Raw genomic sequence first — 27,676 nt, 5'->3', positions numbered from 1 at the left:
TTTGGACGGGCTCGTTTTGCCAAATTGCCCAATTTGGAAAAAAAAAAAAAGTTTGGGCCAATGTTGACTAAGTGTATGGTTGGGCTGGACGATCAAGCCTATCCTACTGCGAGTCCGGCCCGTATCAAGCCCAGCCTAGTCAATTGAATTTGAATGCTAATTGACTGATGGATCAGTGAATCACTGAGTTGAACTTGAAACAAATAATAGTTTGGGTAGCTTTAGTCATACTCCGGTTTTTTTTAAAGATACCCCAATCTAAGTTGACAATCTCTTGTAAAAATCAATTGACGGGGTGTCTTTAGAAAAAATCGGGGTATGACTAAAGCTACCCTAATAGTTTTTATAACTTGGGCCTTTTGTTATCAATCCAGTTGGGCCTCAAGATCAATAGTTTTGAGGCTGATGGATCTATCGGCCCAAAGAGGGGCCTTTTCTTTTAAGCTGGTACCGAAACACCGGATTAGAACTACACCATATATATAGTCGCTTAAAACCCTAAAGTTGCTTTCTATCCTCTTCCCTTTGTCAGGGTTTACAGCCTCCTCACCGCGTGAAGATCCAAGGAAGGTCCGTGACACACTACTCCCTCTTTAGATTTAGGAGCATTTTTTTGTACGATATATACTTACGTCGTTGTTTGTACGCTTGATTTTGTGTCATTTGGCTTGCGATCTGTGACCGTAAGGTTTAGGGTTACGGATTTTGTTGATGTCCTGCATAATCATGTTCTCTTAGTCTTCCAGTTGATATATCTTGGGGATTTCTTAAGTTTGTAGATTTAGGATTTGTCCAGTATGTTATTGCAATGATGTAATGATGGGGAACATCTCACATTTACTTAAAGTGGTGGAAAATTTGAGGATTTAATAGATGCGTGTTTGTTTATCTGGATGAAATGTGTTTTCAGTGATTTTCGTTAGTATAGCATTGTCATGGCTTGCAATTTCATGCGACAATCGTTAAGGATAGTGCGGAGAATTTTTCACGGAATTCAGGAAGCTCGAACTTTCTAACATTTCAATTTGTTATCTACTTTGGCATGCTCATTGTATTGTTTTTGAGACATCAGTTATGCTAGAAAAAAATTACAGCTCCTAGTTTTGATTTTATGTGGATCGTTTTATGCAAATGGTGGAAATGATTATGGTATGGTAATTAATTCTTGTGAACTTATGTTATTGTGTCTGCTGTATTCACAGAAGTAGAGCTGCTTGGTTGCTTGAATTGTTTCTCTAGTTTTTCTCGTGTGGTCCATTAATTTATCTCTCTCAAATGTATTTACATTTAGTTTGGATTTATATAGTACACACAAACCTATCCAATGCTGCCCTTGGGCTTTGTCTTGTTTTTGTATCATAGAGAAAAATGGCTGCTCCTTTGCTTGACAAGAAAATAGTGAAAAAGCGTGTCAAGAAGTTCAAGAGGCCTCAAAGTGACCGCAAGATATCTGTTAAGGTACATATCTCTGCATTTATTCTGTTTAGCTTCTTTTTTTTTCAATCTTTGATTCATAATCATCTCTATCCTTTTTTTGGTGTCAATTTTGAGTGTAACTTACTAACTTTGCATCAATTTTTGGTTAGTGGTACCATTGCTTTGGTAATAGATCTACCTTTGAGTGTTTTCTGCTGTTTCAATGAGAATTTTTGTTTGAGATTTTCACTTGGTTGAGTTCTCTCCATGGCATCTCAGGATGTGGAGTGTATGTGCTCTTTTTCATCTTTTCCAGCTGGGTTAAGACTTAAGAATCTGTAGATGAACCCTTATTTGAATTCCTTCATGTCCATTTGACCTGGTTTTAATTGCCTTGTGGAGATCTTCGATACTAGAAATGTGATTAGTTGTGACTTTTTATTGTTGTAGTTTGAATCTGTCAATGGTAATACTTGTTGTCGTTATGAAAGTTGGTGTGATCATAAAAAAAAAAGGAGAGTCAGAGATGTAGGCAAGGCTTTGAATGAAATATATACTTGTTTGGAATTATGCTGGGGTACTGAAGCGTTGTTTTTGGAATTTGGTCCATCTTAGTGGACTATTAATAATTTATGTAGCCGTGATTGATATAATGTTTGTTCTGATATTTAGATTTGGTTTAAAGATGGCATTTGGGTGCTAGTTCTATATATAATGATGTTCTATGGCTTTTTATTTTTATCTAATTTTGAGTGCACGAACTATTTGTTGGCAGACAAACTGGCGAAGGCCAAAGGGTATTGACTCGCGTGTCAGGAGGAAGTTTAAGGGAGTCACTCTCATGCCCAATATCGGTTATGGTTCAGACAAGAAGACGAGACACTATCTCCCCAATGGATTTAAGAAATTTGTTGTGCACAATGTCAAAGAATTGGAGCTTTTGATGATGCACAACAGGTGCAGTATCCTTCATTACGTTCATTATTTTTGTTCCATGTAATAATTAGTCTATTTTGGATATTTGTTAGTGTACGTCTTTGACTGCTGCTTACTAATTTGTCTCAGGACTTACTGTGCTGAGATTGCTCATGATATTTCCACCCGGAAGAGGAAGGAGATTGTTGAGCGTGCGTCACAGTTGGACATTGTTGTCACCAACAAATTGGCCAGGTTGCGCAGCCAGGAGGATGAGTAAACATGAAGTGCTAGATTATGTTGTGTTACTTTTGCTTTCTCTCTGTTCTTAAGGGAGTTGTGCTAATTATGTTGTTAACTTTGGTTATGTTCAAGATTCTTGTTCTATCTTGTTTTATGGCTTCACTTTCAACTCTAGACGAATCGCTACTTCAGACTTGTTTGAAACCACAAAGGTTCCCCCCTTATTTCCCATTTATTTTTTATGTAGCTTTGCTTAGCTTCTTCTCTTTCAATTATGTTGTAATTGCTGATGTCGTTTTGCTGATGATATTGATGGATGATGCTAGTTTTCTCAGTTTAATTTTTTTTAAAGAACCTCGGGATATAGACAAGGAGAAGACTTTTGGGACCTAATGGGAAATAGGAAGCAGCTATTCTGATAATTTTTGGTACTGGTGTTGGTTTTCTTGTAACATGAAGGATGTTTTGGGCTTTGATTTTCTATTTTCCATGTGGTGTACAATAAGTAGTCTTTCACTCAGCATTGATGGCCTTCACCGTCTTCTTCCCTTGCTTAGATCTACTTTTTAGGTTGTGAAACAATTGGTCTTCTGTCTTTTGTGTAGATTCCCATATTAATGATATAATGTGTTTTTCTCCTTATTTTGATTATCATTTTGTAAGTTTTGTTACGCAGAAGAGACCTTTTCTAAAGGGAATAAATTCTTACTACTGGTGAATCATTTAAGATTATTGTCTACAAAGTGATAAGCACCACACCCATGTTGAAGGTTTATGCATTGGGCATGTTGGTGTTGTCATAAGATGTCTTTTAGTTGTTGGATACGGTTTCAGTTCCCCGTGCTTGGCTGTAGAGTTCGGCAAATCTAGGGCATCATTTATTGAGATATGTTGACCATTCCGTACTTGTTGCATGGTATGCTAGCTTATACATTGTGGTTATGCTAGCGTCACCTCCTAGTTTGGTGCAATTTCTCCTGTTAGCGTAGGGCTGTTATTGATACGGTTACCGTTACCAAACACGAAATGTCGTTACCATACTAATTCTTTCGGTAACTCAAAAAATGTTACCATTACCGGAAGAGTCGGTATATCGATGGTCGGTATACTGATCGATCGATAATGGTAAGTCGGTAATTGGTAAATTTATCAATTCTTAAAACCTATTTTAAAAAAGAGAAGAAAAAAAATGCATGAAGTAGCATCGTGCTTAATAATCATTGTATGAGACTGCAACACTTTCATCTTGCCTACAATACCAATAATAGAAATGATAGAGTAATGAGAAGGATCATTGTGTTACATGTAAATAAGAGAAAATACCTATCAATCGGAGAAAAAAAGAAAGGAGAATTCACATAATATTATTCTAACAATTTATAACGGAAAATCTTTTATTCCATTAATTTCTAATATTTTTAGTATCCGAAGTGTTTTAAACTCCATAGTAGGAAAGCTAAAAGAAACAAGATAAATAAAGATAAAAGACCATAATGGAAAGGGAGAAGAAAAACATGTAATCAATATCAACAAAACATTTTGTTATGTAACAAACACTGCTTTAAAGTTAATGAAATTGCTACGAGTGATATATAAATGATAACCCTAAAAATAATCAATGGTCTAGATTAAATTAGATCAATCTAATGGTCATAATTAAATAAAACTAAAACTAAAAATAATATTAATATATATTTAATATATATGTCAGTAATCGGGAAATTTACCGGTTTTGAACTTTGCTTACCGTTACCGTTACCGAAATCATCGGTAAATTTACCGTACCGAACAATTGATAACGGTATACCAATCTTTTGCTATTTTCGGTAACTAATTCGTCTGTAATGGTATACCAATAGATAATTTATCATACCAGTAACAGCCCTAAGCGTATCCCTATTCGATTAGCTTGCGTCACCTCCTTGTTGGGTGCAGTTTCTTCCCTTAGCTTTTCCCAGTTTGGTTATGCTAGTGTGACCTCCCCCATTTGGTGAGGTGTCTCCCACCCCCTTGTTTGGTGCAGTTTCTCCCGTTAGTGTATCCCAGTTCGGTTATGCTAGTCTTGTCACCTCACCTCCCCCCATTTGGTGCAGTGTCTCCTGTTAGCGTATCCCAGTTTGGTTATGCTAGCATCTCCTCCTAGCGTATCCAAACATGGCCATAGGCGAAATTTCAAACCGCGACACAAGGCACAAAACCAATGAATATTGGTTATATTTTATTGCAGTTGAGCAATCTTTTTGACATGTAAATGTAATGGTATACATTCAGTTAGGGAAGAAGGGACAATTTTGAGTTTTGGCTAATTAGGTGGCGTCGCATTCAATTTGGGTCCAAATCTGTGGTTTTTACTATCCTGCTGTTTCTTGGGTGGTGAAGATGCCAACGTTGTAAGATTAGGTTAGCTGGAGAGCGATCTGTACTGAAATGGAGTGGTAGGAAAAAAAATTGGGAACACAATCGTTGTTGACATCACTACATGAAAAAGCAATTTTGTTTTTATTTCTAGATGATGAAGACTCTTAATTACTAATTTGGTGACTTTCTCAACTGTGACATAATAAATATCACCTACTATGGTTCATGATTCAACCACCCCTCCACCTTTTCTTGCCATTATCACATGGTCTCAATCAACTCATAAAGCTCAACCTCATGAACTAATTCTCTCCTCTCTCATTTTCCAGCACAAGCTCTCATTTTTGCCCCCCACATTTGATGAACCAACTGGCACAAAACTATAAACTTGTCCTGTTCAATAAATGTTAAAATGGGTTTGTCTATTTGAAAATGATAAACATCCCACCAATTGGGATTTCAGTTATCCCATCTGTTAAGTCGGATGCACGGAATCCAAATGAATTCGTGAGCTCTACAACTCAACAACTGGGATAATTAAGATATCAATTGCTGGGATCCCTATCATAATTATTGTCTATTCGTCATTGGCTTTATAGCAAGAAGAATCTCTTGAAGGCCCATAAGAGTCCATGATGTCAATTTTAGATTAGTTAAGAGCATGTCCAATGGACACTTGATAACACATTTTCAAGTGTTGGAAAGTGAACTTTATGGAAAATTTAGAGTGCTGGAGTTCTACAATGGAAGAAAATGAACACTTGAAAACACACTTTCTTGATAATGACACTTGAAATATAGGTTGTTGTTAAAAATGACACTTGAAATATGAAGTATGTATATAGTTGATGAATATTGAAGAGAGATGATGAAAAGGAACAGCGATGATAAACAAGAAGAGAGAGTTGATGAAAAGGAAGAGAGATGATGAAAAGTAAGAAAGAGATTATAAAAAGTAAGAGAGAGAAAATAAAGAATATGAGTATGAAGTGTTGATGAATAGTATATATTGTGGGATCCACTCACCCAATTAAGTTATGTCACGTAGGAGATAGTAGAAGAGAGAGAATGATTTTGAAGTGCTTGATATAGTTTTTACCAATGGAGTTGCTCTAATTAGTGATGAGGTTGCTTTAGTCGTTAAGTGTTATGTGACCCTTGTATCATTGTGTTGACTGAGAAAGATGGAAATTTGAGGATCATAGAAAAATACAGCTGTGGGCAGCAGAAAGTCTTGGGTGTTGTTATATAGAAGGCCGAATGATGATGATGGGCACATATGGCAGGGCCAACTACTGAAAATGATGGTGTTTGTGGTCATAGGCCGCTTGCCCAAGTGATCCATCTCTATCAATTTTTGCAAAATCCATACGCAATCTTGGGTCAATTTTAGTACCATAAATAATAAAAACTCAAATATACTTGAGGCCATGGTTGGATTGAAGGAAAAAAAAAAAAAAGGGGGTGAGTCGAGTGAAGTTAGAGTTTGTGAAGTAGAGTTATGTGGGGAGAGTTAATGAGATGATAGTAAACTTGTTTTGGGAAAATATGGAGTTAACGAGAGATGAGGAGAATTAGAAGATGTGAGTTATAAAAATATCATTGAAGTTGAAATGAGTTAAAAACTTTTTTAAGTACGAGATTATTCAAATATTTACTGATCTTGAATTGTAAAATCATAAGTCCAATCGAGATGAAGACATAGTCACTTTGGTTTTGCTTTAAAAAAAGGTGATAATAATGTGCGACCAGAGATTAGAAAAAGGAAAAAGGGAAATGTAGAAAACAAATTCTTATCTCAATCGTTGATCAGATCTAATAGTTGAGATTAAATGGTAAACAGGAGTTCTTACGAATGTTCGTATGTGAGAACCTCTAGATATGTGTTATTGTTGTGTCGTGGTGGCAATGTTGAGTTATTAGGAAGTTGACAGGTGATTAGGTGGTTTAAGATTCAAAATTTGGAACTCCAAGTCCATTAAAATATCCATTTCTTCCACAATAAGATATGGACTATTATAATATCTATATTGGGTGATTGATTTCAACATGTTTTAGAGAAGTCTCTTCCCTTCCGAGTTATTAATTTGTGATGAATACCCGCCACACGAGATGGAGACCCAAGTCTATCATCATAAGTTTGGGTCTAACTCTCTATGGAAAACTCAGGTTAACAATAGGAGGTTTGTCCTCCCTTATAAGCTAGACTCAAAATCCATTATTTTCCGATGTGGGATTCTCATCAATCCTCCCCCTAGTAGTATGCACGTCCTCGTGCATGACTAAGGCTGGACCATTTCGACCATCGGCTCATTTACCGCCCTAAGCCTTACGAGTCAGGATTACATAGCCTTGCCAATCCAGTGGATCAAGACTTTGTCCCATTGTCTGCTAACCCAACTTCACAATGGATGAGCTCTGGGGTAGACCCGCTTACGATAATGTCAGCCCACAGGCCTGTATGTAGGCATGCGCACTCTCAACGAAAGCACCAATGATGAATACCCGTCACAAGGAATGGGGGACTAAGTCTAGCATCATAAGTTTGGGCCTAACTCTCTATTGAAAACTGAGGTTGATAATAGGAGGTTTGTCTTCCTTATAAACTGACTCCAAATCTACTATCTTCGGATGTGAGATTCTCATCAATTTGCAACTACCCCATGTTCATTGTCTTCTAATAGATGAGACCTAATAAGTAGAACGTAACATTAAATCAATTGGCGGATCCAAGGCCTCTCAAATTTCATCTAGCGGTCAGTACCTAAGTATGTAACGCTTGTTTTTAGCAAATCTGCTTCACAAGGGATATTTCATACATTTATAGTATTTTTTTTATTTGCAGATTTACAACAACAACGGTTGGATCTCAAAGATTGAAATTTTATAAGTCATTCAATGATAATTTCAAATTCAATAATTAAAGGAGAATTGTGGAGTCACAAATCCGCGTATTGACTACCCATGATCTGTCGCATGGTAAACAATTCATTATGCAGGACAATAAATAATTTAACTTTTTGATCAAAGAACAAATTAAATCAAAGATTTTTCTATTGTAATCTTGGTAATAATATTCAACATATCAACCCTATTCCCAGACAAGTTTTGCCTAATCCAACATATTTTACCAAATTATACATAGAAGAAAAAAATGAATAAGTTAAGTTAGAAAACCAAAAATGTCTCTGTTTCGTGATTATCAGTAATTTTGTCATTAACCTTGATATTTTCAACCACGTCACCCGCGAACAAGCCTTGGACAAATAACTCCACATCTATTTGGTGAATTCCGTCTGTATCCCCACCCTGTTCTTCTACTTCGTCGTCCAGAGGAATGTAAGGTGGTCTGGAGATCTCCACCACCCTATCCCAATCAACTCTTCTGAAGAAATCGTGACCCTTGATTCTATCCAGTCCTATTCTCTGCTTCGGGTCTTTTTCCAGTAACTTCCGTATCAAGTCTCTCAACGGCGTCGCTTCACCGACTAGGTCCGGCTGTTTCTTCAAGATCCTTGAGAACGTGTCGTTCCTATTGGAACCCCTGAACGGTGTCGTTCCGTACAGCATTTCGTATAATACGACTCCTAGCGACCACCAATCGACGGCGAAATCGTGACCGTTGCCTAATATGATCTCCGGAGCTACGTACTCTTCTGTTCCGACGAATGAGTTTGATTTCTCCGCCAGGTCCCAGTCTGCCCTCGCTGAGTAATTGGAACTGCGTCCGGAGCAAGAGGTTGAGTCACCGGGCGAGATGACCGAGTTGCAGTGGACGGATAAATGTTTTTGTCTCGGTGAGTCAGGTGTAGTATTGACGGAGCTGTGATTCGGAGAGCTTTGTCCTGATTTGGAAGAAAGTTTGGTGGATAGATCGAAATCAACAAGCATTATATGTCCGTTCTCTTGAATCATAATATTCTCCGGCTTCAAGTCTCTGTAAACGATCCCTTGATTGTGCAGATACTCCAACGCAAGAACCATTTCAGCCGCGTAAAATCTGCACAGAGAAGAGAAACAAGTCTATGGATAAAACATTCCGCCTTAATTAATTTTATTTTCTTGAACTTTCTCAGTAACCAAACAACGCAAAAGTTAAATTACCTTATAAGGTCGTCGGCAAACATTTTCTCGCTCTGTTTCTTCCTCAAGTAATTGAGATCACGCCCTGGACAATAATCAATGGCGTAACCAACAATCTTATCTGTAACCAAAACTCTGTGTAGTCTCGGCAGAAGCAGATGATCAAAACTGCTCAAAACTCTCTGTTCAAAACAAACTCTTCGATACTCGCTCCTTCCGTCATGAATCTTCTCCTCCACGAAGTGTCTCGATATCGCCTTCATAGCCCATAACTCCCCCGTCTCATTATCCCTGACTAGAAACACCACGCCTTTGGCTCCACGCCCTAGCACCGATATCACCTTCACGCGCTCAAGCTTCAGCTCCTGAATGTCTAATTTTTGTTCTTCATCGTCGTTCATGGTAGAGGTTACCGGAAAAAAATGGAAGCAAACGATTACTTACAGATGGATCCTTGATTCCCGGAAAACACTTGCTTGGATCCAACTTTTATACTGGTAGGTGGTGAGATGGTGGTCTCTGCTTGCTTTCTTGGAGAGGACGATTCAAAAGGTCAATTGCGACCAATCAGAAGTTGAGCCAAATCCTCACGTGTCTTGTGAGGATTTCGGGATTAGGTGGCGTGATCTGGCGCGTTTTAATGGAGCCAATACTGGAAATGTTTATTACTGACTTATACTGTAGAGGTCAGGCGGTTCTAGAAGCCGTGAGCATTAAGAAATTAAGGAATTCCGTGTCTTTAAGAGCGCGCGGGCGTTGATTCCTTCAAATTAATGGCCAGTGGTTGTTCTTGGCGAATTGTCGATTGTGCTGGGAATACGAATCCTAGGACGACAGATCTAATTCGCGATTTCGGTGTTGGAGGTCAAATTGGCAGCAGAATTTAATGATTCCGTTTGGTTGAATTTATTTTGTCATTTTCAATGCTAATTTATAAGATGTAAATTATAAATTGTCAGGTATTTGGTAAAATTTATAGTTCATTCTAAATTATAAGAGGTAGAAAGTCTATTTTGTTTATAATTTTTAATTTCTTTTAAATATATATATATATAATTATATTGATATATTTATAAGTATAATTTATCATAAGTATAAATTACATTTACTATAAGTATAAATGACCATTTATTATTAATTTTAAGTTTGAAATCATTATTTAATTTTTTTTATGATATTATATAACATTATCTGTAAAAGTTTAAACTTATTATTTAAAACCAAAAAAAAAAAGAAACGCTATCCCATAAACTTCATTTCGAAACTTATGACACAAATCGCAATAATAGCATCCCTGCTATGAGATACGCTGCACCAAACGGGGCCTAATGTTTTGGCTTATGACAATATTGTCCATTGTGTCGCGATTGAGTTATCTGACTTGAATTGCTCGCAATAAATTATATCACACTACATATGTGTATATACGCATGCGTAGGAGAGCGAGAAGTCGAGACGGAGTGAATGTTTTATAGATCGACATATTGTGCGAAGGAAGTAGCGCATGAGTTAAGCTGGTCCGAATTATACAGACTCAGCTCATATACTTATATGCAAGAGGTAATTTTTTCAAGGATAATGCTTGAGACTTTCAACAGGTGACCCCTAAAAAACTCCCATTTAATATGGGGTGTTGGATGTGAAGTGAGCCCTACATGTGTGTTTTTAATCAATGTCTATTTTAATGCCACATAGATTTGGGGGATTTTTGGGGGTCTCCAACATTGTCCTTTCTTCAAATATGTAATTTTCAAGCTCCATTTTACATCCTCAACATATTGTATAGAAACTGTCAAAGATATCAACAAAATCTTTGATATCTTTGACAAATGAACAAAATCTTTGAATTTGTCAAAGATATCTACAAAATATCAATGATATCTTTGACAAATCAACAAAATCTTTGAATTTGTCAAAGATATCAACAAACATCTTTGATTTACTTTATTGACATTATTTTTCTTACTTTTCCTTTCTAACGCCTATATAAAGGCATGTTGTACACAATCAACATATAGTGAAATACAGATCTTTTACTTATCTAACATATCATTTCACTTCTCTAACATGGTATCGGAGCCACTCCTGTTGAGGCACTCCAGAGTAGTGTACGTACTATCATTGATACAACACATATTATTACAGCCTTGGTCCAACACTCCTTAGGTGGGATCTTGGTTTTGGGTCCGTCCCAAGTCGGTTGCGGTCTCCTTTGAGATGTTCTTCTCTTTTCTTGAGTTTTGGTGTCCTCCGTGGCGGTGCTCCTTCCGCCGTTAGTCGTGCTCTTCCAGGTGTACTCCTTTGCTCGGACCCCTAGCTAGACCCGATTGCTTCTTCTGCCTTTTCATCAGTTTGAGCATGGTTCCTCGCAGTTCATTCCTTTGGCCTCCTGCTGCCGTATGGTGGTGTCCATGTTTCTGGCTGCTTTTCCCTGCTGTTTCTACCATCGCTCTTGGTGCTAAGATCTCGGTCCTCTCTTGGAGTCCTTTTACTGCGTTTTTAAGGTTTCTCTAGAGATGGGTCCCTTCTCGGAGTTTTGCTGCTGTTAATCTTACTATTTGCCCTCTTTGGTCCCATTCCGGATTTCTGCGTGCAGTCTTGGTGTTCCTTTGTCTGCTCTCTTGGGTTCCCATGTGGATTTTTTCTTGCTTTTTGGTAGCCTCGATTCTCAGAGCTGGATCCCCATCCTTTTGTGTTTGGGTTTTGGTGCGTGTCGCTGGACTGCTCCTTTTTTGGCTTCTCGGTTTGTTGGTTTCTTTCTATTCAATTCTGTCAAAGATATCAACAAAATCTTTGATATCTTTGAAATTTATCTTTGACAATATCCACTCTTGACCAACTTGCTGATCTCTTCACCAAGCCACTCCTGCCAGGTCGTTTCAGAGACTTAGTTTCCAAACTCAAGCTTACTTCTACTGCACCAACTTGAGTTTGAGTGGGGATGTCAAAGATATCAACAAAATCTTTGATATCTTTGACAAATGAACAAAATCTTTGAATTTGTCAAAGATATCTACAAAATATCAATGATATCTTTGACAAATCAACAAAATCTTTGAATTTGTCAAAGATATCAATAAACATCTTTGATTTACTTTATTGACATTATTTTTCTTACTTTTCCTTTCTAACGCCTATATAAAGGCATGTTGTACACAATCAACATATAGTGAAATACAGATCTTTTACTTCTCTAACATATCCTTTCACTTCTCTAACAGAAACCATTGTGAATGCTTGTACTATGTGTTATTTTTAGGAAGAACAGCATATTCGGATTATCCGTCAAAGAATCGGGTTTAATCAGAACAGGACCAGCACTAGGTGAGGTTAAGATAAAATGTTAACCCATCCCCCTAAGAAAAATAAATAAATAATAATGTCAGCGGCATAATATAATTGGGGAGGCCATTTTTATAATCTGGAAGGCGACTGCTTAGCCAGCAATATTAACGTTTTGTATGCAATATGCCACCTTATATATGTAGCCACGCCAGCAAATGGTTGGTAATTAATTTTTTTCGGAGAGGACTATCAATAAGTTATGAGAGTGTGACAATTTATAGAGTAAAAAATACCAAAATGTTGGATTATATTTATAATGAACTAAGTTCCGATGACAATTATATGTATGACATCTCATAAAAGTCTCGAGTTCGAGTTTCCCCACACTCCTTCTCATGTATTTAAAAAAAGTACAACCAGATAGACAAAGAAATGAGAGGGACAAAGGGGCCGAAATCAGTAGATAGACACCTTTCGTTTGACTTAGCATCACAAGAGAGATAGAGGTAAGAGAGAGCAAACTTTAAATTTCATATATAATACGCGCATAGCAAGGGGTGCCAAGGGTCTTATGTAGTTTTTACTACAGCAGACCCCGCTGTTGGTGATTTGAATCACAATAATTTTTTATTTTATTTTGAAAAAATTATAGATGTGTAGTTTATGATTTAACGAATTCAACGATATATTTTTTGTTCAAAACAAAAATCAAATTCATCGCGATCCAGACACCGAATGTTTTAAGTTTATATCAAACGGTCTAAAATTGTTAAGCATTTTTCATGTAACATATGATTTTTGTTTTGAACAAAAAATATATCGTTAGATTCATTAGATCATAAACCACACATCTATAATTTTTTTAAAATAAAATAAAAAAAATTTACCATAAAATAGGTATTACAACGGGGCCTGTTGTAATTTTATTACAACAGAGCCCCGGCACTCGCATGGCAAGCCATTCTTCCGATGAACCAGCAAGTCGTAACCCATGTTTGATTTCTTGGGACTGACAAAGAGAGAGACGACAGGAAGAACAGAAGAGACCGAAGTCATTGGACTACAATTACACCTGGGTTGGGATGGGTCAAAGGCCTTTTATAGATGCTATGCTACAATTATATTTGACCAAAAAAAATGACTTATCAAGGTGGGCAAGAGACTGGGTCAAAAATGACATTTGACCAAAAATGAAAGAATTGTTTTTTTATTAAAAATGTGATAGACGTTATAGAAAGTAATTGAAATTGAAATATAATAAGCTTATCAAAAAAAAAATTGGAATAATAAATAGTATGAATTGATAATATTCCTAGCATCTTTGTCAACTAATCTTAGGACACCTTTATTAAATTAAAAAAGACAAAGTTTTGGACTAGGCAAGACATTGACGTAGAGAACTTCATGGTTCCACCTACCACGTAGTCTCAAAATCTCAAATGGTATCAAATGACGATGGCAAAAATGCTTAATGGTGGGCCGAACTCGTTTGTATTAAAGAGATCAAAGTGTAGTAAATTCTCAAGGCCCAGTATAACACGAGCCTTTTCCAGGAGGCCCAAGAATTAACCCGGCCTTATAGCTTCTCTGCTGTCTGCTCCCATCGCTGCCCTATAGCTTCGGGTTCGGTTTCCCGCCAGACCCCAGCATCAATCTCGAATTGCTGTTCTGCTTTGGACGATCAACTGAGTTCTGGCGATGGGAATCAACCACGCTATTGCGTTTAGGTCCTGAAACCCAGCGCAACCCATTAGGAGGTGCTGGGACGGGCCTCGCATAGCACCAAGACCTGGGTCAACGGGCCAACCTAACCAATGGGCCTGGGCCCGTTTTACATATAATTGGGACAATGTTAAGCCGGTATCTATTAGCATACTTTTTTTTTTTTTTTTTTTTTTTTTTTTTTGAGTACAAGTACAAACACAATATACGACACACCACCAGATCAAGCCTCTGAAAGTACAGGTGTCAACAGGCCCAACGGAGGAGGCACAAATCAAGCCCACGCAGGGGCAGACTATCAAGCCCACATAGGGGCAGACGAAGCCCACACACTTCCTTGTAAATATTCGGAGGAGGTGAGACTAGAACCCATGACCTCAGTCAGGGACATGCAAAGTCATTGCCACTCAACCAATGGCTCATTTGCCTATTAGCATACTTTTGAATATTTACGTAAAACAAAAAGACACATGGACATAAAGTACTCATATGATGATCATTTAACTTTATACCCTAACCTCTTTAGTCTTTATTTTCTTTCTTTTTTCTCCATCTCTATTTCTTATTTTTCTCTCTCTTCTCTCTCTTGTTCTTCTTCGTCTCTTTTTTTTTCTTCGTCTCTCTCTTTCTCTTTCTTCTTTTTATTCTTATTCTTGTCCACCCTCCTCTCCCTCTCTCTCTCTATATATATTTTTTTTTTATTTTTTTTCACAATTTAAAGCTTGAAAAACTTTAGATATATTATTTTTATTCTTCCTTACTTTTATTTAGGTGTAGATATTGGGTACATAATTTTCGTTAAGGATTTCATTGAGTTTATAAGTGCTAGATTTGAAATAATTAATCTGTCAAGTTCCGTAAAATCATTCAGATATGTTCATGTTACTATTTCATAATAAACAAAACTCTTGTCATATTTCTTACTGGAGCAAATGACCTTAAAAAATACTCACTCTATAGTACATGGTTCTACATTGCAACATCAATATATTAACATGATAATATAGGTAAATATTAATATAATATTATTTTTTACAACAATAACATGATGTTATTGTTTGAAACAGAAACATGAAAGAAAGTCTCAAATTCAGAAGATTTCGTAGACGGTTCACTACATCACAATGGTCGTTAGACTTTCCTTACTGATATACACAATGCCCAGTCAAATTTTGTCCAAAATGGGCACTGAAAAGGAAGACCCGAAGCTTGTACATTTTTTTCGTGTAATGTTATTATTTCAAACAGTAACATACGATCTCAGATTTTTATGGTCTCAGATCTGAACTCATATTGCAATCTTAGATCTAACAAGATAAAGACGAAAACTAATAAATATAGGAAGGATAATAAAAAAACGAAGAAGATGATTATGGATATGCGATGGTGGTGGAGGAGCGACGGTGATGGTGGTGGTTGTGGTTGCTGCGGCGGCGGTGGAGATAGAGGCGGACAGTGACAGTGGTAGAGATGGAGACAAAAATGACAATGGTGGAGATGGAGAGTAAGAGCATCCACAATAGTAGTAATATAATACAGTACTTCAAAATCATTCTCTCTCTTCTCCTCTTTCCTATGTGGCACAATTTAATTGGATGAGTGGGTCCCATAATAAATACTATTCATCAACACTCCATAAATTTCAACACTCTATATTCATTTTCTCTATTTTCTCTCTATTCCTTTTCATCATCTCTCCCTTTCTTTTCATCTTGTCTCTTTTTTTTTTCATCAACTCTCTCTTTCTTTTAATCTTCTCTTTCTTCATTTTCATCACTTCTCTCTTCATTTTCATCATCTCTTTTCACTATTCATCAACTATATATATACTCCAACTCTCAAGTATCCTTTTTCCACAACTAAATTTTCAAGTGTCATTTTTCACCCATTGTGTGCATGTAGCGCTATATTTATCAAAAAAGTAACATTTCAAGTACTTGAAATACACACCATTATACCCATTGTGATGGTATAACACTATATTTATCCAAAAAGTATTGTTAACAATGTTAAATATAGCACCATTGTGGATGCTCTAAGTGTCTTAGATATTGGTTTTTTTTAAAAAAAAAATTCATGTCTATTAGAGAAAAAGGTAAATGTAGGATTATGTAATTTTTAATTTTTAAAAGAGGTATTTATGTGGAAAAAAAGTTATTTGTATAGAAAAAATAATTTTTGTTTGACTTATGTGTGCAACATTTGTCAAGTGTGTATTAAAATGACATTTTCCGCATATAAAGGGCTGACTGGCCAATCACGACTCATTAAAATCAAACAAGAAAAAGACAAAACGAGATAACTTCCCAAGGGGGTTGCTCATTCTACAATCCGTACGTTAATAATTGGACGACTGGCCAATCGCGAATCAATAAGAAAAAGACAAAACGACAAAAACTTCACAGGGGTCGTCGTTCAGTCGTTATATATTCCGTCCTCCCTCTCGTTTTCCCTGCGATTTTGCTTCCGCATTCGGGTCGCCATCGACTTTTGTATTCTCGCGAACAATCCACAGGCGCGGCCGTGAATTCACTGTCGTATACTTACGATTCACGCCTTATAAGTATACGAACAGTTTTTGTATTAGAATAGAGGGAGAATAAAGATAAAGACAGATTGAGATTATTGAGAGAAAGAGTCCTAGGAATCAAGGCAGGGGAGAGAGTTGAAGGATCCGTTGACGCAGAAATAGAGAGAATGGGACCGGGTTCGAAACAAGCGGAGCTACTAAGGCAAGATGGGAATCTTTACTTCTCAAAAGGTCGATTTGGTGCAGCAATCGATGCCTACACTGAGGTGCGTACTTACATTCAGTCTCTTACAAGGAAAATTGGGTTTTTCATGGGGAAATTAGGGTTAATGTTTTTTGTCACCTCCGTTGTTTGATTTGTAGGCAATCACGCTGTGTCCAAATGTCGCGCCTTATTGGACCAATCGTGCTCTCTGTCATCGGAAACGGAAGTATGTACCTGAACTAACCGTACTGTCTCCCTTTGTTTCTTTATTTGTTTCTTTTTGGTTATATCCTTATATATTTGGTGGATTGAAGTATGGGGTTCTCGCTTTCATTTGGTTTTGCTGTTATAGTGATTGGGAAAAAGTTGAAGCAGATTGTCGCAAAGCCATTCATCTGGACCACAATTCTGTCAAGGTAACGATGGTTTCTATTCTTCAGTTTCTTTCTCTGAACTCGATGGTGCATTTTGCTTATTGATGATGAAACTTGATCAGTGTGGATACTAATTTTCTTTTCCCAATTGATCTGTTTAGAGGTAAGTTTGATATCTTTCCAAGTTCCGAGTGCCGATAAGGGAAAAATAAATAAAATCTCCAATGACACCCAATGTTTACTATTGCGAAAGACTCATAGGGATCAATAATTGACTAGTTAAAGACTTGATGGACCATCAGGCTACATATCTAGTCTAGATTCCTCTCTGAACATGACCTATGAGGTACTGAGTGTTGGAACGAGTTGTAGAGAGTTAAACGTTGGAGTGAAATTGAAAAACCTTGAGGCTGTGATTGTGATTCTAAGAGGAGTAGAACTTCCTCTTTTCCGAGGTGTATTTGAGGAGGATTTTACTTTAGGCCCCAGTTAGCTTTCCTGTTCTGGTGGTGAATGGTTAGTGTTTGTTACTCAGTATGAGATTTTGGAGGTAGAACCGTAGAAGGCTTGAACTTTTCATCGTTGGTAGGCTGGACATGGTTGACGTCAATCGCAAAAGTGTCCACATTTTTGCCGGAGAAACATACATGATACTGTGATAGTAGTGTGTCGGAATCTTGTTGTTAGATCTTGGTGGTGAGTTCACATAACTGCGTTGTATTTTTGCCCCCATCAGTGGAGAATAAAAAGCAGTGTCAGTTATCTTGTCATTGTTTTATCCTTCATTGTTAAACCTTGGATAAAGTAGTCAAATTTATTTAATGATTTTGCGTGCATTCTGTATGATCTCTCAGTACTTCGGAAGTTTTCAAAATCTGCCACTTGCTTTGTCAGGGCAGACAGCTCTTTTGACTATTTTTATACTCTGGATATGATGCTCTATATCTGTCTTGTTTCTTATTAACAGAAATAATGTGCTTTGTTCTATGATTTGAAGCTTCTGCCATGGTCTATGTCTTTTATTTCAAATATAATCTCACTTGTTCGCCTGTTTTACAGGCCCATTATATGTTGGGACTTGCCTTATTACAGATGGAAAAATATGCTGAAGGAGTCCAGCAATTGAAAGAGGTATGGGATGATATGTATCTTGGATGGACATTGGTCATCTCTCTCTCTCCCCCCTGTACCTGTGTGTACTCGCTCAAATGTTTGTGTGTCTGTGATGCATATGTGGCTTTTTCTGCGGCCAGCGCAATTGAAATGCGTTTCACAATTTATTCTGCTCCATTTAGTTTCAGGTTTGAAAAGTACTTTTGGGAAGTTTCTGATTCCCTCACTTTGAGACACATTTTCTAAATAACAATTTTCGCTTTTGCTTGTCAAACATGTTTTCATGTTCGTTTTTAGTTTCCAACTAGAAGGAATAAATGATGAATTTCTGATTCCATGAATAAAGCATCTATTTCGCTTAATTAGATTTAGAGGGTAAAATGCTTAATGTGTTTGTTTATTCAGGACTTGTGATGGTACCTTTTACTATGAACCTATTGATAAACATTGGTCATACACTAATGCTTGGTTATTTTTATCCTGAATTTATGCTTTATATAATCAATCTATTTGTTATCAATTTATGTTTTACAGTGTAAGTGACGTCCTTTTCAACTCACCTTTTTCTATGTAGTCAACTTTAAAAAAAAAAATTGGAGGGGGGGGGGGAATCATTTTGTTCCAGTCTTTTCTTAGCGAGATGTTCTCTGCATGGGATTTTTGCATTCAAACGCATGCATCTCACAAGGTTCGTCAATGAGATTTTCAGACAAATTACTTATCTGGTGGAGTTGCCAACAATTCTTCTGATCAACTCTTGAATTTTTTCTAAGAATAGACAAAGTTAATACCGAAATAATTGAATAAGGTCTAGAGGTCAATCCAGTAATCAGTGGCACGAGGTCTTTTTAATTTTGAAATTATCGAATAATTTCTTTCTCCCTGAAGCAGACACAAATGTCGTCATGGTGACATGATTTTCTTAGAAGATACCCCAATAATGGAGAAGCCTATTGAAGGTGTTAATATTTTACATAAAAAAGGAAATCTATTCACTATATTTCACAATATTTCTCCATTACTCTTCTAGTTCTGTGTACAATTTCTTAATGATCAGTCAGAAATTGTATTGCTTTGCTCTAAATTTTTACTGCAGCTCTGCATCTTGCTTTTGTCTAAGAAGCAGAGTTAACTGGTGCATTGCAGTTTTTTCAGCATGATACATCATGTTCTTCCTGTGCGAATGATCTGCAGTTACTTGCTGTTACATGGATGGAAGATCTTGATGATTTTGAGTTTGTGATCATAGTCATTATGCTTTATGACATGTGAATTATGTTTTTCACTTACAGGCTTTGGATCTTGGGAGGGGTCCAAACCCAAAGGGTTACATGGTAGAGGAGATTTGGCAGGAGCTTGCAAAAGCAAAATACATGGAATGGGAGCTTTCATCTACTAAGCGGTCATGGGAATTAAAAATCTTGAAGTAGGTGCTCCTAGTGAGTTTTAAATCTTATTTTTGGATGAGGTGTTCTGCTTTAAAAGTTTGCTAACAATTTGCTTGCTTATTCGGCTAATTAATTCAGTTTTTCCTATCTCAGAGAAGCTTGTGAGTCAGCTCTTACAGAAAGAAATTTCTTAGATAATCTGGCAGAGGAGTTTGGGGATGAAGTTGCTGCTGAACATTTGAAGCAGTTTGAAGCTCTGGAACAAGTATTCCAGAAGGCTGCCGAAGATGACACTCCATCTGATGTTAGTATCTGTGTATTTTTTATGCTGATTTTTAGTAACTTATATGATTCTGTTTATTTTCTCTTCCTTTTTTCTTTCCATTAATTATCATTCTGCATTCAATCATACTGTGGAGATACTCATTGGAATTTTAGGTGCCGGATTACCTGTGTTGTAAAATCAGTCTCGATATTTTCCGCGATCCTGTCATAGCTCCCAGTGGGATTACGTATGAAAGAGCAGTGATCATGGATCATCTTGAGAAGGTGACATGTTGTGAGTTGGCACATTGAAATTTAGGTCTCTTGTTTTTCGTTAATGTAGTTCATTGATCATCAACCACATTGTAGGTGGGTAATTTCGATCCAACCACACGTGAACCACTTGAACTATCCCAGCTAGTACCAAATTTGGCAATAAAGGAAGCAGTGGAGGCATTTCTAGACAAACATGCTTGGGCTTACAAGATGGACTGAAAGCCGAAACTTGCAGACAATATTTGATGGACGAAAATGGGCAGTGCACTGTTCGTTTAGACTAACGCCTTGTTCTGCATTTTGTAAGGGACTGGTCAGCCTCTTTTTGCATTTGTTTGTGTAGGCTTTGATGCGTCGTGATGCAAGCATTCAATAAGAGAAAGGCGGCATTATGTTTTGAATTGTACAGGTATCTTATGTAACTCTTTTTTTTCACTTAAAGCTTGTACATATTATTGCCTTCAAAGTGTCAATTGAAGGATTTATTTAGTAAGAGATTGATTGCTATGAACAACTGCTTACAGTAATTAATGTTTGGTTTCTTATCTTGTTTTCCAAGATCATTAGGCTGCCCCAAATGTTATTTGTTCTTGATTAGTTTGATGATAGGTCTTTTTTACTGCACCGTTGATAATTATATTTTAATGTATCTTCAGAGAATTTATTCAAACCGATTTTCTCTTATTCGATCCATGTTGCTGACCTCAAACTCTTTGGGAAGAAGACTGATGAAGTGATGATAGAAAATTTTCAGTACTAGAATAGGAGGGGGCCTAAAAGGACCTTGACTAGTTGGAATAGACATGTCCAGTGATGAGAAGGAGAGTGGAGTAGTCCTTTTTTTTTTTAGTTCTGATGGTATGCACTTGCTGAGAGTATGAGGGGTTACTGGTCTGATTTAATAAAATATTAATGAAATATCGGTTTAATTGTATGCTGATATGAAAACCGGTTGTTCGGTTTGAAAAAAACTCGAAACTAAAAAGTTAACTGGTTGTTGGTGGCTTAATTGGTACGATTCAAAATCCGGCATTTTAAAACATTGAATCTTTCTAAAGTTAGCAATGAGGCTATTGACTAAGTGGGTTATTTTGAGCCCATAACCAACTTTTTTGATTTTCAAAACAGAGCCTGCGTCTTCAACTCTTGGTATTTATATAAATCCATCTTTTGTTTTAAATTTGTTAGTTATTGAGTTGTGCTCACAAGAAACCTAATTTCAATGATATGAATATTTATAATCGCTTGGAACTTCAATTACTTTTATTTGATTCTACACATTAAAATTAAACTCCTACAATTCATAGAGATTGTTCATGTATACCTTGGATGAATAAATGGCTTTTTTACTTTCTTACTAATTCTTATGAAACGTGTAAACCAACTACAATTTTAAAATAATTAGCATTAATACCACAATACATATATTAAAAGTTGGATTATGCTAATATATGTGATAAGTGTGTCCTCTTGAGGTCCCAATTGCGACATGTATTCACTCCTTCACATCATAGATGTGGTAATAAGTTTTAAAATCTCCAACCATTAGTAGCTATTAGTTGGAGTGATAATGATGATTTGTATCACCCTATTAATTAGGGTTCGTTCGAATCCCCTCCTCCGTTTAAAAAATAAAAGATTACTGCCCTACAAATACAGGCTACAAACATAAGGAGTAGAGTATTTTATATTTGTTGAGGACCTATTAGTGGAGATACTTGATCGGCCTGTTAGCTACTTAGCTTATGTAGTGATGAACAAACCTTACTAAGGTTTTGATGTGTTGGGCCATTGGGTTGGGGTCCTTATTGGGCCCCACTTCAAATGCCAGTCCACATGCATGCATTTGTGCTGCTGCAATTCCATGGTTAAGAAATGGTGTTGTGTCACATTTGAGCTCCACCAAAAATGTCCAGCACACACCAATTATTGGGAGCTATATGTATATGATATGATGATTTCACATCAAACCCATAATCATTCATGTACACCACTAAATATCACTATTTATTTTCCTGATGCAGAATATAAGACACTCATATATATTTGTAGTAAAGAAGAAGCTGCTGTTATTACACTTAGTAGTGGAGAGATCACATCCCCACCCCATCCCACCCCACCCCTGGCATTTGTTGGAAATACATAGAACTGGATAAGACTAGACCCTGTACTTTTGCTTATATGGTTAGTGCCAGTGCCAAATGGTAGACCCATAATTGATAACTCAATGATTCACCTTACTCCTTACTTGTTCTATATGATTGTGATCTTAAATGGCAAATTGCAGGAAATGTTTAGGCCTGTAAACAGTAAAATGCAAGTGTTACATTATTCAACAATGAGACAAGAAACCATTTATTAGTCTCTGAATTCATGAAAAAGTGTATCAATATCTTATTATTGTTGACAGGATAAAGTTAGGCATCAACTGTTCAATTGAAGACTTTCACAAAAGGGAAGGGAAGGGAAGGGAGCATCTTGGAGCATAAAGCCAGAAATCAACAGTTCCCCTAAAATACTCACTCATCCATACAACCATATCATTCATTCATTGTCATGTGAATATTCCCAGCCAGGACAACTCAGTCGAAAAGCCATCAGCACAATAATAACAATAAAAACAATGAGAAGCAGAAGCAGCACAAGAAATATTAAAAAAAAAGGAGTTGCAGCACAACTCATGAATCAAAAAACATGTGAAATTCTAGTGGGACCAAAGAATCATTATTAGCAGACATTCAAGCAAGCTATTCAAATCCACTCATCTAAAAACCAGAACATGTGTTGGAAGGAATTATTGTACAAAAGCTCAAGACAAAATCTTATTAGTAATGCTGACTGTAATATGTTTATTCACAGTGACCTGAAATTGAAAAGTATTGTGAAGAGAATTTGCAAAGGGAGATGAGGATGTAACATGCCTGAGTTGACTTGATGATCAAAATGCCTGAATACAGAGATAGAATGTACACATGGTTGAAATTCATACTTTCTGCAGAAACCGTTTCATTAAGCTGTGTGTGTAAAATTGACAGCCCTGTTAAGTCTCTCGAGAATACCACTAGCTTTCCTTTTGGCCCTTGAAGTTCCATCTTGAGCAAGTTTAGAGATTGTTGCATTTTCTTTCTCCTCTTCCCTAACTTCCTTCCACTTGGTTCGATCGTTGAAGCAGATACTGTGGAGGATTGCAATGGAGTTCTCCTTATTCATTCCACAAGTGCTCTCCCTAATGATGCTAAGCAAGACAGGCACCGCTCCGAGCTCTCCCATTTCTTCAACAGCCCTTCTATGACTAGAAAGCATTGCGAGAATAGCCAGTAACTCATCAACATACTCACCATTCATTATCTTCTTCACTATGACCCTCACTGCACCATCACGCACAGCTCTTGCCTTGTTCTCATGTAAAAGACACAGGCTAAAAATTGCAGAAGCAACATCTTTCATTGCCAATGGATATCCCTCTTCTAGAAGATCAATGAGAGGTCCTAAAGCACCCGATTTACCAATAAGAACCTTATTAGAGTCAACAGCAGATAATGTGAAAAGAGCTGCAGCTGCATTACTCCTTGTCTCAATTGTTCCTGATTTTAAAGATTCCATAAGTAGTGTAATAACCTCTGGGATTTCAGCAACAAGTTTCTTATTGTCCTCATGGATAGAAACATTTAATAGTGTACTGATCACGTCTTCTTGGAGATCAGGATGAAACTCTATCTGATTGAGTGGGCCAAGCAATTGATGAATGAATTCAACAGACTCACCAAAAAGTGCCCGAAATGATGGCATCCTCTTTGTCAATAAGCGGAGCTCCTTTGCAGCTTCTTTTTGTTCAGAAATAGTTGAGGACAAACTCTTAAGCAGAGAAAGAAATCGTTCATGACCATGTTCCGTCACTGGTAGTTCATTAATATATTGAGCAGGGTCAGGCAATTCTATTCCTTGGCTCTTACACCATTTTGTTATCAGTTCCCTCATTACATGATTAGGAGTAAGTATTATGTGTGACAACACTTCTTCAGTTCGCGGGCATGTTCGATTGCCTGCTTTCAGCCAATTCTGGATAAAGGGTCTGTCATAAGTCTGCACAACAGACACAAAAAGATCAAGATTGAGAAACTCATTACAAGAAAGTAGAAACATTGATAAATGCAGCATTTTCAATGAGTTTAAATTATTACCAATCTTGAAGTAACGTTTACTAACCAACCAGAGAACAATGTTTAAGAAAAAACTTAATATTACTACATACTCTACGCGAAGAGTAGCGTCGCCTTGACAGCACAACAAATTTACCAAAAGCTCTTTCTTATTGTGATGCTAGCATGATTGCTTATTCCGATGATTAGTGTCATTCAAACTATATCATCCGAAAGAGACTCATTTTCAGTTCCAAGAAAAAAACGTAAGGTGAGATGATAACCCAAAAAAAAAAGAACATCAACTAGAAATGTCCAGATTCACCCTGCCAAAAAACTGCTACTTTTTACAAACTGCATAAAATTTTTCATAACTTTGTTCCACCAATCCCAGATATCCAAACACCTCGCAAGGTATTAAAATACCTTGGGCTCCTTCTCACTAGATAAAGATTCTCAAGAATTCTGTATACAAAATGAGTTGAAAAAAGACATAAGAATTCCTAAAATAGGATAACCTGAAGAGATGAGCGTTATAGGGAAGATACACCCTATTTTGTACTTTCTCCTCGCCATTCTCTCAGTACCAAAGACGGCACAAAGAATACACAAACTCCAAACATATATACGGATAAGAAGATAAGTCCCGCAGTAAAACACCAAAAAATGAGCAAATACCACGAAGACCATAGTTAATCGCAACCAAAATTACAGCTGGTACAAGTACCATTTAACAAAATGTTAGGAATAAAAATGCTGTACAGAACGTAGAAGCACAACACTCGAATACTCATATTACGTTTCCTTTCTTTCACATTTCTTTCGTTTTCTCTGAAATATAAACAAAGTAGAATACCATTCCAACGAATCAGTAATTCAGTAACTAACCTGTCCAGTAGCGACAACACAGGGATCTTTCATCAAATCTTTGGAAATCGGGCAGCGGAACTCCTGCGGACATTCTTTCAACTTTAAAGAAGAAAGCGATTTCTTACACAACTGTAGTTCCTTGAGAGCATAAAGCTTATCTTGTGCTTGATCGATGGTTTCGACACTGCAATTCTCATCTTGAACGATTGAATTCACCAGTTTCATCAATTCCGTCTTGATCAATTCCGTAACCTTTTCCATGGCCGTCGAATCCGAATTGAAGACGCCGGTTTTAGCCATGAATCGGTGAATCAAGAATGTCGGTTGGGGATGACATCTAGAAACGAAGGAGAATGAGAAGGCTGTGATTCATTCTCTCTATTTCGCAATTTCTTGGGAGTAATTCTGTAAGGATTAAGCAGGAAATACTATTCTCTCTCTCCAGTGAATTTAGTATTCTCTCCCTTCTCTCATACTCTTCCAGTCTTCTTATACCATCTACTCTGGTTCAGTGTTTTTTTTCCCTTAATGGAAGGGGACGGAAAGGAACCAACTAATATTTACCCCAATAAATAATTCATGATTAATCTCCACTAAATAAATTAAATACATTGTTTCATACTTTGATTTATGCTCTAGTAATTCTAGAGAGCCTGAATTTATGACTCTCACTATATTCTTAATTATATGCTGTATGTGTAATAATTATTGATTATAAATACATATATAAAGTTTACTTAACATCAACAGTCTACATGAATTGGAAAAAATGAGGGCTATAAATAGAAAGTTTCGGTCTCCCAATGAAGACCTTTCGCTTTTCATAAGAGTTGGATTGGATTCTATATAAACTTGAAGTGCTCACAAGTCCAAACAGATTAAGATATTATATGTTTTGGGCTAAGGTCCACATGGATTTTTTTCCCCTACAAGCTCAACGTCCTCGCCTAGGCTCGAAAAATTAGTTTTAATGGGTTAGGCCGTGAGGTTCTCCTTATTTATTATCGCTTCTCCCTCATTCTTCTCAATGTAGAATCTTAGCACCTTCATCGAACACCCCCGAAGAATTGTGGATAAAATGAGGGTTATAAATTGAAAGCGTCGGCCATATTTGGTTTATAGGAAGTGAATATTGTCCAAAAATGTTGGGATGCAAAATTCTAATATGATGGTGATATCATATAAGATGCTAACAAAATCAAATTAAGTGTGCGGTGGAGAGTAAGGGCCCACGTGGTCCAAGATGTAGAGAATCATAGAAATCCATGGGCTGAACAGCTGGCATGCCGCGTGGGTAGCTTTCTTCACTTCACTCCACTCCACTCCAGTACACGTCTCCGACTAGAAATATAAAAAAACAGTAGTATAAGTGGGATTTTTTTTAAAAAAAATACAGCTGAGAAATTATTTTTCATTAGAATAGAAGGTGGCATATATATGTCCAACCCAATCGATTGCCAACCGAGTCATATCTCCTTGGTTTTATGTGGGAATGTTGACTCGTCATCTGACTTGACAATTTTGAAATATGATTTTTTGGGATAAAAATATCTCCATTTACATGTTCAAAATTCATGATAATATCACAGTTTTTTAATTTTTCTCTTTCTTATACGAAATTTTAAAACGTTTTAATTCTCAAAATACCAAAACAAAAATTACATATTTGGAATCAACGCATATAGTTATTTCTAACAAGATTCATTATTGATAAGTTTTATCGAGTGGATCTTAATTTTATTGTTTTTTAAAATAATAAAATTAAAAATAATAGATTCTAGACTAAAAATAATAGATTTATGGTTGTGTTTTTTAAAAAATAGATTTTGAAGTAAAAACTACACTGTGTTTTCAAAAAATAATGGATTTGAATTGTACTTTTAAAAAATAATGAATTCTAGATTGTGTTTTCAAAAAACAATGAATTTCGACTCAAACGTATGTTTATTCCATGAATTAAAACAGTAAAATAACTAAGTTCCATTGAATTTCATCTCAGATCTATGATTATTCCATTGAATTAAAATAGTGGAATAACTAATTCCTTTCAAATTCGTCTAAAACCAATGGTTATTTCATTGTATTAAAACAGTGGAATAACTAATTCCATTAATTTTGTTTAAGCCCAATGTTTATTTTATTGAATTGAAATACTGGAACAACTTAATCATTATTTTTTTACTTGAAATTCATTGAAATTTATTTGCATTACATTGTTTATTTGTTCAACCACCTAAATGTAGTTGTTATTCAAACAATCAATGACCTCATTCATTCCCCAATTTAATGTCTTTATTATTAATTACTATATAGTAACTAAAATCCATAAAAAATCATTTATCAACACTCAAAATCAATGAAATTAAATTAAAAACAAAAAATAACTAAATCATTGTTTCAAATCAATGGAAAAAGAGTGGAATGACATCAAAATCAATGGAACAACAATCTGTTTGATATTAAAAACAATGGAATAACAATTTGCCTGAGATTAA

The 27,676-nt window shown here is 36.4% G+C and overlaps 4 protein-coding genes across 4 annotated transcripts; 2 read left to right on the top strand and 2 right to left on the bottom strand.

Moving 5' to 3' along the window:
* Window positions 1-452: 452 nt before the first annotated feature.
* LOC120007597 (60S ribosomal protein L32-1-like) lies at window positions 453-2,846 on the top strand. The gene is made up of 4 exons (XM_038857928.1): window positions 453-570; window positions 1,363-1,458; window positions 2,192-2,373; window positions 2,482-2,846. The coding sequence occupies exons 2-4, from the start codon at window positions 1,369-1,371 to the stop codon at window positions 2,609-2,611; spliced, it is 402 nt and encodes a 133-aa protein (XP_038713856.1). The 5' UTR covers window positions 453-570; window positions 1,363-1,368; the 3' UTR covers window positions 2,612-2,846.
* Window positions 2,847-7,958: 5,112 nt separating this feature from the next.
* On the bottom strand, window positions 7,959-9,541 carry LOC120007594 (serine/threonine-protein kinase OXI1-like). The gene is made up of 2 exons (XM_038857925.1): window positions 9,037-9,541; window positions 7,959-8,932 (listed from the first exon to the last, which is right to left on the bottom strand). The coding sequence occupies exons 1-2, from the start codon at window positions 9,414-9,416 to the stop codon at window positions 8,101-8,103; spliced, it is 1,212 nt and encodes a 403-aa protein (XP_038713853.1). The 5' UTR covers window positions 9,417-9,541; the 3' UTR covers window positions 7,959-8,100.
* Window positions 9,542-16,441: 6,900 nt separating this feature from the next.
* LOC120007061 (E3 ubiquitin-protein ligase CHIP-like) lies at window positions 16,442-20,735 on the top strand. Its single transcript, XM_038857226.1, has 8 exons — window positions 16,442-16,818; window positions 16,916-16,983; window positions 17,110-17,173; window positions 18,191-18,262; window positions 19,537-19,670; window positions 19,786-19,936; window positions 20,071-20,181; window positions 20,266-20,735. Exons 1-8 carry the CDS (start codon window positions 16,720-16,722, stop codon window positions 20,389-20,391), a joined length of 825 nt encoding a protein of 274 aa, XP_038713154.1. The 5' UTR covers window positions 16,442-16,719; the 3' UTR covers window positions 20,392-20,735.
* Window positions 20,736-22,969: 2,234 nt separating this feature from the next.
* Window positions 22,970-25,716, bottom strand: LOC120006857 (U-box domain-containing protein 9-like). Its single transcript, XM_038856965.1, has 2 exons — window positions 25,200-25,716; window positions 22,970-24,255 (listed from the first exon to the last, which is right to left on the bottom strand). Exons 1-2 carry the CDS (start codon window positions 25,479-25,481, stop codon window positions 23,182-23,184), a joined length of 1,356 nt encoding a protein of 451 aa, XP_038712893.1. The 5' UTR covers window positions 25,482-25,716; the 3' UTR covers window positions 22,970-23,181.
* Between the last annotated feature and the right edge of the window lie 1,960 nt (window positions 25,717-27,676).

Source organism: Tripterygium wilfordii, chromosome 10 (assembly GCF_013401445.1).
Source record: "Tripterygium wilfordii isolate XIE 37 chromosome 10, ASM1340144v1, whole genome shotgun sequence".
NCBI classification, from domain to species: domain Eukaryota; kingdom Viridiplantae; phylum Streptophyta; class Magnoliopsida; order Celastrales; family Celastraceae; genus Tripterygium; species Tripterygium wilfordii.
This window is presented reverse-complemented; position numbering and strand designations above follow the sequence as displayed.